This window comes from Sus scrofa, chromosome 1 (genome assembly GCF_000003025.6).
Source record: "Sus scrofa isolate TJ Tabasco breed Duroc chromosome 1, Sscrofa11.1, whole genome shotgun sequence".
Lineage (NCBI taxonomy): Eukaryota > Metazoa > Chordata > Mammalia > Artiodactyla > Suidae > Sus > Sus scrofa.
Window position 1 is genome coordinate 265,221,255 of NC_010443.5, and position 14,468 is coordinate 265,235,722.

The 14,468-nt window shown below is 42.3% G+C and overlaps 1 protein-coding gene across 1 annotated transcript in view; it reads right to left on the reverse strand.

Moving 5' to 3' along the window:
• PSMB7 (proteasome subunit beta 7) overlaps nucleotides 1-14,135 on the reverse strand; it is a 63,133-nt gene extending 48,998 nt beyond the window's left edge. Inside the window, 5 exon segments of the mRNA NM_001097476.2 lie at nucleotides 3,206-3,321; nucleotides 10,807-10,947; nucleotides 12,459-12,556; nucleotides 13,532-13,625; nucleotides 14,060-14,135. Of these exon segments, the coding sequence (NP_001090945.1) occupies nucleotides 3,206-3,321; nucleotides 10,807-10,947; nucleotides 12,459-12,556; nucleotides 13,532-13,625; nucleotides 14,060-14,121 (511 nt within the window). The 5' untranslated portion in view covers nucleotides 14,122-14,135.

The window sequence follows — 14,468 nt, forward strand, 5'->3', positions numbered from 1 at the left end:
CTTAGCACAGTGCATTCTTTTAGACTGATGTGTATTGTTTAATTCCTGTCTCCCTCATGAGGCTCTCGTCTCTGAGGACAGGCACTATGCTGTCCACTATATTCCCTGTGCCTAGCACGGGCCCTAGCACATAGAAGATGCTAAATAAATGAGAAATGAATAAAGTAACTTATCCTTCCTTCAAGACTCAGCTCAGAGGAAGTGAATGAAGGGTTTCCTGAAATCTTTCAGTTTAGTTGTGATCCCTTTTACCTTGGGCCTCCACTGGCCTTTGTACCTGCTGCCCTTGTCAGTTTATACATCTGTCTCCACCGTTACAGTGTGAATGTGCAGAAGCCAAGGATCCGGACATTCACCTCTATCTGTAGAGTTTGCTACGGTACTTTTACACAAAAGGCACAAAAGAAACAGCTAATAAATGAACACATGAACAGTCAAACTAAACCTCAAAGCAACAATTTACTTGTGTATTAAAATCAAGTGTTACTGAGTCTTGCTCATCTTAATCTTCCTAACCTTTCATGGAAGCAAAACCAGACTGCGTAGAGCGCTGATTTCTAAACAGAAGTGCGCTATGAACTCAAAGCTGTGGAGCCATCACCCTGGACTAACACTGGACTTGGAGGGAAGCAAGACCACTGTCCCCCAGGGCAGAGCACAAAGCAGAGGTATAGGAATGAAACACCAGACACAAATCTGCTTTACTCACTTTGAGCAACTTTTCCTAAATTCAGGATAATACTAAGGCAAATTACTACCATTTGAAAGCAAAAAAGGAGTTCCCATGGTGGTGCAATGGTTAACAAATCCGACTAGGAACCATGAGGTTGCAGGTTCAATTCCTGGCCTTGCTCATTGGGTTAAGGATCGGGCATTGCCGTGAGCTGTGGTGTAGGTCGCAGATGTGGCTCAGACCTGCCGTCGCTGTGGCTATGGTGTAGGCCAGCAGCTACAGCTCCAATTTGACCCCTAGCCTGGGAACCTCTGTATGCCATGGGAGTGGCCCTAAAAAGACAAAAGACAAAAATAAAGAAATAAAGTTAAATTTCCTGATTTTGATGATTTTTACCAAGGTAATACAAGAGAATATCCTAAAGGGTTTAGAGGTGGAGGGTTATGGTATCTGCTATTTACTCTTAAATTGTTCCACATACAAAAATTTAATAACATATGAGAGAGCAAGCAAAAATGTGGTAAAATGTTAACAATCAATATACATGAGTAAAGGGTACATAAGACTGTTCATTGTACATTACTGCTACTTTCCTGCAAATACGAAATTTTTTAAGTTAAAAAAGGAATATTAACTACTTGAGAAAAGGCCATTCCGCCTTTACTCCTATTTAAAGACATCAGATGGGAAGACATAAAAACTGTACTTTCAGGAGTTCTCTTGTGGTACAATGGGTTAGGGATCTGGTATTGTTACTGCAGCGGCCTGGGTCACTGCTGTGGCACAGGTTTAATCCCTGGCCCAGAAACTTTCGCATGCTGCAGCTGCGACCAAAAAGCAAAGCAAAACAAACAAAAAGCAGTACTTTGATGGAGATAACAAATACAGTGGAACAAAGCAATTCAGAACAATTCTAAAATTACTATATATTCATTTTAAAACAATTTTTCTCCATATGGCATCTAGGGGAAATCATTCTCACAAACAGGGAACATCTGCTGTACACAACTCTCCGAAGAAGCTTGTGTATTACATGGAATGGTGTCACGAAGTCTCCAACCAGCAATTTCCAAACTATTCAAGGCAGCGGTTATTCCTGGCTCTGCAGAGCCAAGATCCCAAGACAAAAAATGTAAGAGGTAGAGAGCTCCTGCTGTGGTGCAGCAGGTTAAGGACCTGGCATTGCTGTGGCGGTGGCAGAGGTCACAGCTGCAGCTGGGACCTGATCACTGGCCTGGGAACTTCCATGTGCTGTGGGTGCAGCCAAAAATAAAAAAGGTAAGCAATAGCTGGAAAAAGGCCACCTACACATGACCTGTTTGAATTTCTGGACATAAACAACTTCACCCAGAAACTTAACACGGAAGTTAAACTTGAAAGTATCAATTCTTCTCAATTTAATTTTATCACTTTTTTTGGTCATTTAAAAAATACTCTTATCTAGCATTTAGAGCTAAAATACAAAGGTACAAGGCGGATCTAAAAAGCACAACGACTACTTTTAGGCCAGGCGCTGGACCAGGAGCTTAATATACATTATTTCTAACCATTATACCAGGGGATGTATGGTGGGTATGACTGATGCCATTTCGTAGGTGAAGCAATCAAGGTTCAGAGAGGAAGTAAATGCCCAGGATCTCTCAGAGATAAAGCGGTAAAGAGGGACTCCAGTCCCTCTAGTCAGGTCCCTCCGGTCACTCTAGCTTAAAAAAAAAAACCTCTGCATGTACCAGGCCTGCTTGCACAGTGAGGCTCCTCTCTAGCCTTCCCTCTGCCACTCAAACCTCACCTTCTTCATGAGCCTACCTTGACCTTCCTGTTCAGCACCACAATCTGCCTTCCAGCCCCCACACTCTCAAGTCCTCTTACGTGGGCATTAATTTTTTTTTTTTTTAGGGCCGCACCTGTGGCACATGGAGGTTCCCAGGCTAGGGGTCAAACTGGAGCTGCAGCTGCCCGCCTACACCACAGCTCACAGCAACGCTGGGTCCTTAACCCACTGAACGAGGCCGGGGATCCAATCCACATCCTCATGGATACTAGTCAGATTCGTTTCCGCTGAGCCATGGATGGGAACTCCCATGTTTAATTTTTTATTTTGAGATAACTGTAAATTCACACACAGATGAAAGAAATAATACAAATTTTTAATACACCCTCGCCTCAGTTTCCCCCAAAGTTAGTACTTTGCGTAACTGTAGTATAGGATCACCTGCATTCGTTTTTCCTCCTAGGATTTATCACTTTCTAACATATTATAAATGTATTTATAATAGTTGTTATTGTCTGCCAACCCCCACTAAAGTACAAACTCCTTGTAGACAAGAATCTCTGTTAACTAAATGTTGTTCACAGCTGTATCCCATGCAGAGAACAGGGCCTAATTCCTAGGAGGAACTCAGTCAGTATTTGCAGAAGGAATCAAAGCAGTGTATTGCACTGCTTCTGCTAGCCCGAAATAGACTAGATCTCTAAGAGACCACTGCGCTAAATAAAGAGGATGCTCAAACAGTAGGGAAATGTTACACTCACCCATGGTGACATAAGGCAACTTATCAGTTGATCCGTGAGGATAGATGCTGTAGAGGTGAGGTCCAGTAACATCTACTCCCCCCAAAACTAGGGCTGCACCAATGTAACCTTGATACCTGGTGATCAGAGCATGCATAAGAAAAAAAAAATGAGTCTACATTGCATCACGATAACTTAACCAAAAGCTGTATGAGAAGTCAGACAACAGAAAGCTTTTCTTACATTACTACTGCTTCACTAAGGAGTTACTGTTCTGATGGGAAAAAAAATAGGAAATGGAGCAAACACACTTGAACATCTACTATTCGCCAATAAAAAGTGTAAATCGTGTGAGGCACTCCAAGTACTTTATATCATCTTCATCTCACAGCCTCCTTTAAAAGAGGCCACTACAATCTCCCTGTAGAGAAGAGAAAACCAACCCAAAGACACCCAGAACTCACAGAGCCAAGCCTGGCTTACCCCAAGAGGATCAGTACCCTCCCGTCATACCTCTTTGTGGGTTAGCAGATAAGGTCCCTTCCAAGTCAACAATGAGGAGTTGCTAAACCAAAGCTGTTCACATTATTAACCTCACCATAAACTCACAGGAAAATGGCTAGTATCGTCAAAACACCTTTCCCTCGAGTAAATCCACCAAATTATGACAGATATGAATCTAGAGGTATTTGTTCCTTTGGATCTTCTACTTGGTGGGTTTTCCACTTCTATACATTGATTTCCCTGTATTTGGTTCAATTTTTTACCAGTAGAACTGCTATGCTAGATAAACAGGCTGGATCTAAAGTTCTCCACTGTGAGCCTTCAGCTTTGGGGGAAGAAAAATGAAACCAATCCATGGTGAATTTGCCTGATGATGTAATCATTAAAACTGATATAAATAAATTAACACAAGAACCAAAGTCATAATTTTAGATTGTCTGACACAAAAGCTACCCATCAGGAAGTACTTCAGATCAAGTCCAGTAATTCCCACGTCCCCTGATTACCAATTAATTACTTCAAATCTTTCATTTACAAGTGAAAAAATAAAGAGCAGGAAAGGATTTTAAAAGCAGCCTTAAGAGAGAACAGAGGCCCAGAAGAGGGAAGAAAGTGGTCCTAGGCCACATGAGCCAGCAGCAGGGTCAAGCCTAGATCCCTCAGCTAAGAAGCCAGAATCACCAGGCCCACCACTCCCACCCTAGTCCAATGCCTGATCCACTACACCAACTGCCTGCCAAACAGATTGTTCAGATTAAATCAGTAATTACCAGTTAATTCCGTTCCAAGCTAAAACATAATCTCTGTTTAATGCCTTCAAAAGAGTCTGGGGGAGTTCCCTTCGTGGCTCAGCAGTTAACAAACCCAACTGGGATCCATGAGGATGCGGGTTCTATCCCTGGCCTCACTCAGTGGGCTGGGGATCCAGCATTGCTGTGAGCCGTGGTACAGATCACAGACACGGCTTGGATCGCATGTAGCTGTGACTGTGGTGTAGGCCAGCAGCTGCAGCTCCAATTCAACCCCTAGCCTGGGAACTTCCATACGCTGCAGGTGCAGCCCTAAAAAGGAAAGAGTCAGACATTTTTGGCAAGTTAACGAAATCCTTAAAAACTGACCCAGAAATTCTTCTTCCAGGAAACTAATTCTAAGATATAAGAAGACAAATGTGAAGAAATGAATGCACGAGAATGTTTGATGCAGTAACTGTTCAATGTTAGCCAATAAAGCTATACAGCAGAACACTACCCAATCATTTACTACCATGCTACATTGTTCATACACTATTGATAGTAGTACAACTTAGTGCAATTCTTCTCAAGGACAATTTTGACAATATGCATCAAAATGTTAAATGTGCGTATCTCTGACCCAGCAATTCCACTTCTAGAAATTTATTTTAGAATACAGTCTAGGACTTCCCATCATGGCAACTAGGAACCATGAGGTTGCAGGTTCGATCCCTGGCCTCACTCAGCAGGTTAAGGATCTGGCGTTGCAGTGAGCTGTGGTGTAGATGGCAGACACGGCTCAGGTCTGATGTTGCCATGGCTGTGGCTGTGGTGTAGGCCAGCAGCTACAGCTCTGATTCAACCCCTAGCCTGGAAACCTCCATATGCCGCGAATGGGGCCCTAAAAAGCAAATAACAACAACAACCACAAAAAAAAGAATACAGTCTAAAGAATTAATAACAAAAGCACCTAAAGGTTTACATTCCAAAGGTTCACAGAATACCTTATAATAACTTAAATACCTTAAAACAGGCAATATTGTCAATGTTCAAAAATTGGTCCACCCAAAACTAAGATGTTCATCAATGGTTCTTAAACTTTTACAGGGAACAGATCCCTCAGAAAAAAATATTAAAATTGTGGGACCCTTGCCCATCAATAGTACACACTATTTTTTTTTTTTCCACTATTTCAGGAGTTACAGATCTCCAGAACTCCTCCATAAGCTCAAAGTAAAATCCCTGGATGATGAGCTTGTCTACTGATGGGAACAACACTCACAATATGCTGCTATGTGAATAGAGTCAGTTACAAAAAAACACACAGTAGGATTCCAATTTTGGGAATGCATAAATGAGTATATATATATATATATATATATATATATACATATAGCAGAAAAGGTCTGAAAATCATAGATCTCAGAGATGCAGTGTATGTGCTTAAGTGGCAGAACGTCTGCTGCAATCTACGTCCCTCTTTCCTCATTTCTACAGTGTCTGAATTTTTTTACAATGATCCATATATATTACTTTTATAATTTACAAAAAGGTTATTTACTATTTGAAATACTCCAACATGGAAACTATCTGAGACGCACTGGTAGGTGAAAATATTAGGTTATATTATGGGATAGAAAGCACAACTATGACCTCATTTTTGTAGAACAAAATTGTATTATTAAACACAGAAGAAATCTTGAATAGTGTAATCTGTTAGCACAAACTGCCCATGGGTGGCAGAAATTCAAATAATCCCTTTACTTTTTTGTTTTTCCATACTTCCTAGCTTTTTCACTGTGAATATTCACTTATAATATGGAAGGAAAGATTGAATGAATGAATGAACAAATACATAAATTTAAAAGACCAGAAGTATATACACCCAACCAAATAATGATTCTCCCTGAATGGCAAAATTTTAATTTTTTTCTTTGGATTTTTCTGTATTTTCTAAATTTTCTGCAATGACTATACATTAATTTCATAAGAAAAAAACAAGTTTAATAAAATAAAGTAAAATAAATAAAAACAATTTCTAAAACAAAGAATAGTCTATCATAGAGATTTCTGCTAGCAGTTCCCACTGTGGTACAATGGGTTTAGAATCCAACTGTGGTGGCTTGGGTCACTGCAGAGATACAGGTTCAAACCCCAGCCCAGCATAGTGGGTTAAAGGATCCAGTGTTGCTACAGCTGTGTCACAGGTCACACGTGTGGCTCGGATTCAATCCCTGCCCTAGGAATTTCCATATGCCACGATAGCGGCCATTGGGGGGGGGGGGAAAAAAGATTTCTGCTAGACTCAATAAGGAGACTCAATCTTCAAAAGGAACACGTATCACTTACATCCTCAACATCTAGCCATTACAGAGATAAAAGTAATGCTTAAATAAGGAAAAAGATGTCTACCTCCATTTACCAAACTCTCTCTTCTTGCTGACTCACACACAAGGAAATGGATTAATCGGGGGGGGGGGGGGGGACGTACAATAATAACAAAAATAGTACACCTTGTATTCCTTTCAGCCTCTGAATGGGAATCTAGGCCCTGTACCAGGCACTGTCATAAACCTTCCTTTTTTTTTTTTCCCCTTTGTCTTTTTTGTCTTTTCAGGGCTGTAGCTGCAGCATACGGAGGTTCCCACGCTAGGGGTCAAATCGGAGCTACAGTTGTCAGCCTATGCCACAGCCACAGCAATGCTGGATCCTTAACCCACTGAGCAAGGCCAGGGATAGAACCCACGTCCTCATGGATCTTAGTTGTGGTCATTAACCACTGAGCCACGAAAGGAACTCCATAAACCTTGTTTCTTTATTCATTTCCTCCTCAAAAGTTAAAGACAGAACTATCCTCCTCATTTTATTGAGAAAGAAACTAAGGCTAAGAAAAGTGAGGTGAACAGCCCAAGGTCACACAAATTTAAGTGCTATAGAGATGATCTGAACCAAAGTTCTAAAGTCAAATCCTATAGTTCTCTCCCCTATACTAATGACTAACTTTATGTAACAACAAAAATGTCAAAACACATAAAGAACCATAATTACCTTGGTTTAAGTTTTTACGTGTTCTTCTCAAAACCTTGATAAAATTTAACTTTCATAAAGTATATTAAACTAAAAATAATAAAACACTGAAAAAAGAGAATTTAGAATTCCTAAAACATTCTAAAGAGATAAACAGAAACATCTGCTAGATTGAGCTAAATGCTTTAAACGACACTGCAAGCAATTCTGAAGTATGCAATTTACTGCAATTTTACAGTTTAAAAACTGTTTTAAATGTAATGCACCATGCAAACCACCAGAGGGAGCCTTGTGTTTAAAATCAAAATCACAAATGTCTTCAGATTATCTTGACAACAGATGTGCTTTAACAAGTTCTCACACTGCACTGGAAGAATTTATTTGATAGGTGATAATTCTCCAGGATTAGGATGATTACGTACATAAATAAATGGAAATCGCTGACATAAAGGCTCAGTACAGCCACAGCAGCAGTTGGGTAGACATGACTGGGCTTCCTGCCCATATGACTCATTAACCCTTGTATCCTCTGCTGTAACATGGGGATCTATGGTACTAGTCTTGTCGCACAGCTACATTTCACCTAATAATCACTTCTGAGGGCCCAGGGGCCATGCCACACTTGCAGGTGAAGACCTACAAATTCATAGGAAGGCAAGGGCCAGGCAGGAAACAGGTTAGTGACTCAGGCAAGGACTGAATGACCGGAACCATACTTCCACTTCTAAAAGCAACATCCATCACTCGGTTCCAGATTACTGCCCCGTTATTCCACCTACTTGATGAATTTTATCAAAGAAGCCGGAAATCCACATTTTAAATTCAAAGCTCCCAATTTATAATTATTGGCCACTACTTTTTTTTTTTTGCTTTTTAGGGCCATACCCGCAGCATATGGACGTTCCCAGGCTAGGTGTCAAATTGGAGCTTCAGCTGCCAGCCTCAGCCACAGCCACGTGGAATCCAGACTGCATCTATGACCTACACTACCGCTCACAGCAACACCAGATCCTTTTTACCCACTGAGCAAGGCCAGGGATAGAACCCACATCCTCATGGATACTAGTCAGATTTGTTTCCGCTGAGCCACAATGGAAACTCTGCCACTATTTTTTTTTTTCTTTGTCTTTTTGCTATTTCTTGGGCCGCTGCCATGGCATATGGAGGTTCCCAGGCTAGGGGTCGAATTGGAACTGCAGCCACCAGCCTACACCAGAGCCACAGCAATGCTGGATCAGAGCCGCGTCTTTGACCCACACCACAGCTCACGGCAACGCCAGATCGTTAACCCACTGAGCAAGGGCAGGGACCGAACCCGCAACCTCATGGTTCCTAGTCAGATTCGTTAACCAGTGTGCCACGACGGGAACTCCACTCTGCCACTATTTTTAAAATAGACCCAAATGGGGAGTTCCCTTCGTGGTTCAGAAGTTAATGAACCAGACTAGGATCCATGGAGATGCAGATTCGAACCCTGGCCTCATTCAGTGGGTTAAGGATCTGGCGATGCCCTAAGCTGTGGTGTGGGTCACCAAAATGGCTCAGATACCATGTGGCTGTGGTGTAGGCCGGCAGTTGTAATTCCAATTCAACCCCTAGTCTGGGAACTTCCATATGCCACTGGTACAGCCCTAAAAAGCAAAAAATAAAATAAAACAGACCCAAATGAAATTTCTCTACAAGCTGAATATGGCCTGTGAGCTGTCAGCTTATAATCTTTGCTTTCTATTCCAGCTGCCCTTTAATTCTCACAGGCCTGGATGCAGCTGCTGGCCCTGGGTCAGAGAAAAAGAAAATGTCTCATGTAGGTTGCTTAATGAATGATGACTACCAGAATAAAGGCCTCTGATCAACTTTCTAAGAAAATTTTAAAAGGTCGGAGTTCTCATAATGGCTCAATGGTTAATGCACCCAGCTAGCACCCATGACGATGCAGGTTCGATCCCTGGCCTCGCTCAGTGGGTTAAGGATCCGTCGTTGTTGTGAGCTGTGATGTGGGTTGCAGATGCGGCTCAGATCGTGTGTGGCTGTGGCTCTGGTATAGGCTGGTGGCTACAGGTTCAATTTGACTCCTAGCCTGGGAACCTCCATAGGCCATGGGTTCGGCCCTAAAGAGAGAGAAAGACCAAAAAAAAAAATAATAATAATAATAAATAAAAATTATCATGAAGTGCATTCTATAAAGAAAGAAAGGGTAGTTATTAAATGTAAGACAGATCACAAAAGAAGCCAGTATTTCAACTCAAGACTAAATGTCCAAGCCATTTCCACCCTACTACATTGCCTCGCTTCTCTTTATGAGAAGCAAATGAGAAAATGGATTTAAAATCTGAAAACTATCTAGACCTACACAAACACAAAGTGATGATGTGATTAAGGAAGAAAGAGAAACAAAACTACTAGGAGGAACTCTGTAGGAGTCAGCAGGGAATGAAGGTTAGATCAGGCCAATGACTGCACCTCTTCAAACCTCTGTTCAACTTATAAATCAGAGATGTTGGAGTTCCCACAGTGGGTCAGCAGTAACAAACCCAACTAGTATCCATGAGGACGCAGGTTCGATCCCTGGCCTCACTCAGTGGGTTGGGGATCCAGCATTGCCGTGAGCTATGGTGTAAGCTATAGACGCTTAGATCTGGTGTTGCTGTGGCTGTGGTGCAGGCCGGCAGCTGTAGCTCCGATTTGACCCCTAGCCTGGGAACTTTCACATGCTGCACCTGCAGCCCTAAAAGGCAAAAAAAAAAAAAAAAAAAAAAAAAAAAACAGAGACGTTACAAGCCCCATCTCAGAATTAAAAGGATAAAATGAGATCATGCATACATACTGAGAACAGGGCCTGGTACAAAGGATAAAATGAGATCATGCATACATACTGAGAACAGGGCCTGGTACAAAGACAGAGATAAATGCTGCCTGGTATTAATGTTATTATACCCACTGACAGCCAACTACAAACAGCATTTTTCATTTCATTTTTATCTTGCCCCTAAAAGAGGGAGGAAAAACAATCATGCGTGTTTGTGTGTGTTCACAAAATGAACTCAAAGGTTCCTTCCAGCTCTAACTTTCTTACTATGAACAAAAAAGGTTTTTTTATCCAGTAATACCATAAGCCTCAGGAAATGACTCAATCAGTCACATGTATTCACTCATGGGGAAAAAAAAAAAAAAAAGATCCCATAAATTCAAATGCATTATCAAAAGCTTTATGAAATTAAAATGGCTTTTTAGTACTAACTGATTCCTGGAATAAAATGTGTTATTTCTGAATGCTTTTTCTTGAGCTTCCAGGCTTCCCCGGACAGAAAATCTAAGACATGAGAAAAAGATGCTACAGAAATCCCCATCCTGGAACCTCACCTGAAAAGCATCTGCTTCAGCATCCGATTGGCTGTCACAACCCTAGGAAGGCGGCCAGTGGAGAGCGAGTGGAGCTCCAAGTTGGAGGAAATGAGTTGGGTTGTCATGTCTGTGTCCGCAGCTGTCCCAGCACCACAACAACTAAAAAGTACAATTAGAAACTGAGCTGGAATTTAATGACCAAAGAACTCAACTAGAAGTGGAGCGTCTTGGATAACGTCCACAATGTTCAGGTACAGAGAAGTTTTTGAGTATATCTGCACTGTTATTATTCTAACCAATCTTAAGTGAACATGAAACTAAGGATGCACATCTAATTATATGCAAATGTATTTTCTGGGGCCGATGGAAATTTTCAAATCATGAGTTATTTAGTTTCCATGTTTCTAACAGAGTACATTTTACTAATTCTAGAAATACAGCCAAGCTGTACAGGCAGAGCAAGGCATGCTAAAAGTCTTGCCGTTTAACATTTACCAAGTATTTACTATCAGATACCAATCATTCCAAAGTGATGAGAATAAAGAAAATATAACACGGCAACAGCACTTGATTTCAGAGTTGAGTGGAGACATGGGTAGACAAAAATTCAGGATCTCAGAGAATGTAAGATAGTTGCATAGGTACAAAATGCCATAGGAAATTGGAGGAGAGGGCAATTAATTCTCATCTTTGAGAAAAGATTTCATATGAGTTAGGTTTAGAAGAACAGAGTAAAATCACTGTACGAGCAGAGAAGAAAGGGCATTTCTTTTTTTTTTTTTTCTTTTTTTGTATCTTTGCCTTTTCTAGGGCCACTCCCGTGGCTAGGGGTCTAATCCGAGCAGTAGCCAAAGGCCTACGCCAGAGCCACAGCAACACGGGATCCAAGCTGCGTCCTTGACCTACACCACAGCTCACGGCAACACCGGATCCTTAACCCACTGAGCAAGGCCAGGGATCGAACCCACAACCCCATGGTTCCTAGTCCGATTTGTTAACCACTGTGCCACAATGAGAACTCCCGAAAGGGCATTTCTAAGCAGAGGGGCTGGCAAAAGCAGAGGTGAGAGAGCTTGGAGATGAGGGGCAAGGGGACATGAGGCAAACAGGAACAGTCCAGGTATAACTGGACACAGGGTGATGGCAGCTAAATAGGATGAAAAGTTTTCTGTGAGACTGTGCAAAAGTTTATACCATGCTAGAGGTTTTTTTTTTTTTATCCTGAAAGTAATGTGGAAATGTGAATAATCTCTTGAAAAGTTTTAAAGAGGAAACGGACATAATCAGATCTGTATTTTACCAAACCCAATGTAACAGAAGAATGAACAACAGAAAAAGAGAAACGACCAAGGGCAGAGAGGCCATTTAAATGACAACTGCAATAGTCCAGCTGAGAAAATAGAATCTGAACTAAGGCCTTAGCGGAGGGAAGGGTAAGAGGGAGCGGATTCAAGAGGCACACAAAGGCGGAACTGGGTACCAAGTGAACTGAATGACTAAAGGAGAAAGAGAACTTGATGATGGCTAACTTAGGTGGATGGAAATGCCATTTAAGGGAGACAAAAAGGAAAGACAGGCCGAACAACAGGTTTTAAAGGGACAAACAGTAAATTCAATTTTAGCCCTGAGATGTTTGAAAATATAAGTTATTCAAACTAACCAATACTTACTAAATGTTAGGAGATATGAAGTGTATTTTTGAGCAGTTCTTGTCAGCAACAACCATCCCTTCAGTTGCCCTTGTATCTGCTCCAAGAACTATGCCGTCCTATTTTTAAAAAAATATATGCTTTTAAACAAGTTGACACACACAAACCACAATTTAGGAAAAACAATACCAACCACCCTCTGCTCCCTCAACTACCTACCACCTGCCAAAACTCATATTAAAAATATTGTGCTATACTTTCAAAATTCAAGAAAAGGCTCGTTAATAAATATTAGTTGAACCTTCAATAGGTGGTAGGAACTATCATTCCTGTTTTTCAAATGAGGCTCAGACATTCAGTGAATTCCTTACAAATTACAGAGCCAACATGGGAAAAGTTTGGATTAATATGCAGAAATCCTTCCCTTAAAATAGACACCTCTGTCATTTTCTTTTTCTCTTTTTTTTTAATGGCTGTACCTGGGGCATATGGAAGTTCTCAGCGCCAAGAATTGAATCTGAGCCACAGATTTGGCAAAGCCAAATCCTTTAAACCACTGCACCCACTGTCGATCCAACCCCCACCTCCACCTCAGCAACAACCACAGCTGCTGCAATCGGATTCTGAACCCACTGCGCCACAACGAAAACTCCTGTCAGAGATATCACTCTCTACTTCAACAACAATAACCATTACTTCTTTTCACCCTCACGCCAATTTAAGGCAGGAGTTATTATGTCCCTTCGATGGATAAGAAAATGTGGCCATGGAGAAGGAAAGTGACCTGCCCAAAATTAGAGGCAGCAAAGAAATTAAATGGTTTAACTAATCTTGTGTTCTCCCATTACTTCATCCTGCTTCCTAAAGTAGTAACCTAAGACAGAAAAGAAACTGGCCCTCTCAAAAACTCTGCAGAGTGAGAGCTGGTAAGTGCACAAAACTGATGAAGAGTCTCTCCTAAAAGACCTTTCCCTGATGTAATGCTCCGTAATATGAGCCCTTCCTCAGACAGCCCAGAGAAGTGAAGGCCGCCAAGCGGCTTGGTTCCTGTAATTAGTTCCAGTCGCTGCTGCTCTCATCCTGTCCCCGCTTACCTTATAGACCACCCCGGCGATGGTCGTCCCAGTTTTACGAGCCGTTGGAAGCTTGTATCCTTTCTTTGCAAAGTCGGCTTCCAAGATAGCATTTCTAAGAGCAAATGAGAGAATAAAGCTTTGAGGAGCAGGACCATATTAAGCCGTCCTGACACGAAGAGTATCTGATAGGGAACTCAGGAAAATGAAAAATTACTAGCATTTGTTTTCACACCCATCTGTTCACTGACTCCTCCCAACAAGACTACTGTCCCGTGTTTCAGTGAAGAGAGCGTCTGAGAGAGTCCACACCTCGCCAAAGGAGAGAGAGATGGAGGTGTCCAGGTGCGCAGGTAAAGCGGAAAAGCAGACCCCGCCTCAGAAGAAACCCACGTTCAGGCCCTGATTCCCCTGAGTCACACGGGGCGCGGGCCGCAGGCCCGGCCGTCCACCCTTCCTTAGGACTTCGCGGCTCAGACCTCAGCCCAACCCCACCCAGGTACCGAACTCCTGCTCCCGCCCGAAATCCGACCCCGAGCATGGCCTCACCGGCGGCAGTTATCAAAAGAGAAACCTCCAACGGGTCGCTCATACACTGACACAGCCGCCATCTTCCTGAAAAGGTACTTCCGGGTCGGGGGCGGGAGCAAACAAAAAGAGCCCAGTACTTCCGGCGCCGCCGGCGACCTGGAGCTGAAGGGGCGGGGCAAACTTCGCGCTAAAGGTATTGATCTTCGAGTTACGGATTCCTAGAGGAGCCCGGAGATGTTTGGAGTGTAGCGCCCCAAGTGGCAGGAAGGAAAAACTGACGCCCGGAGAAGGTGGTGGGGGAAAGGACTTTTCCAAGGAGGACACAACCAGAGACCAAGCCTCCAGCTCACCAGACCAGAGCGGTTTCTACCGCTAAATGGGCTACAGGAGGCTTCGCAGACAGACACACTCAATTTCTAGGCAGAGC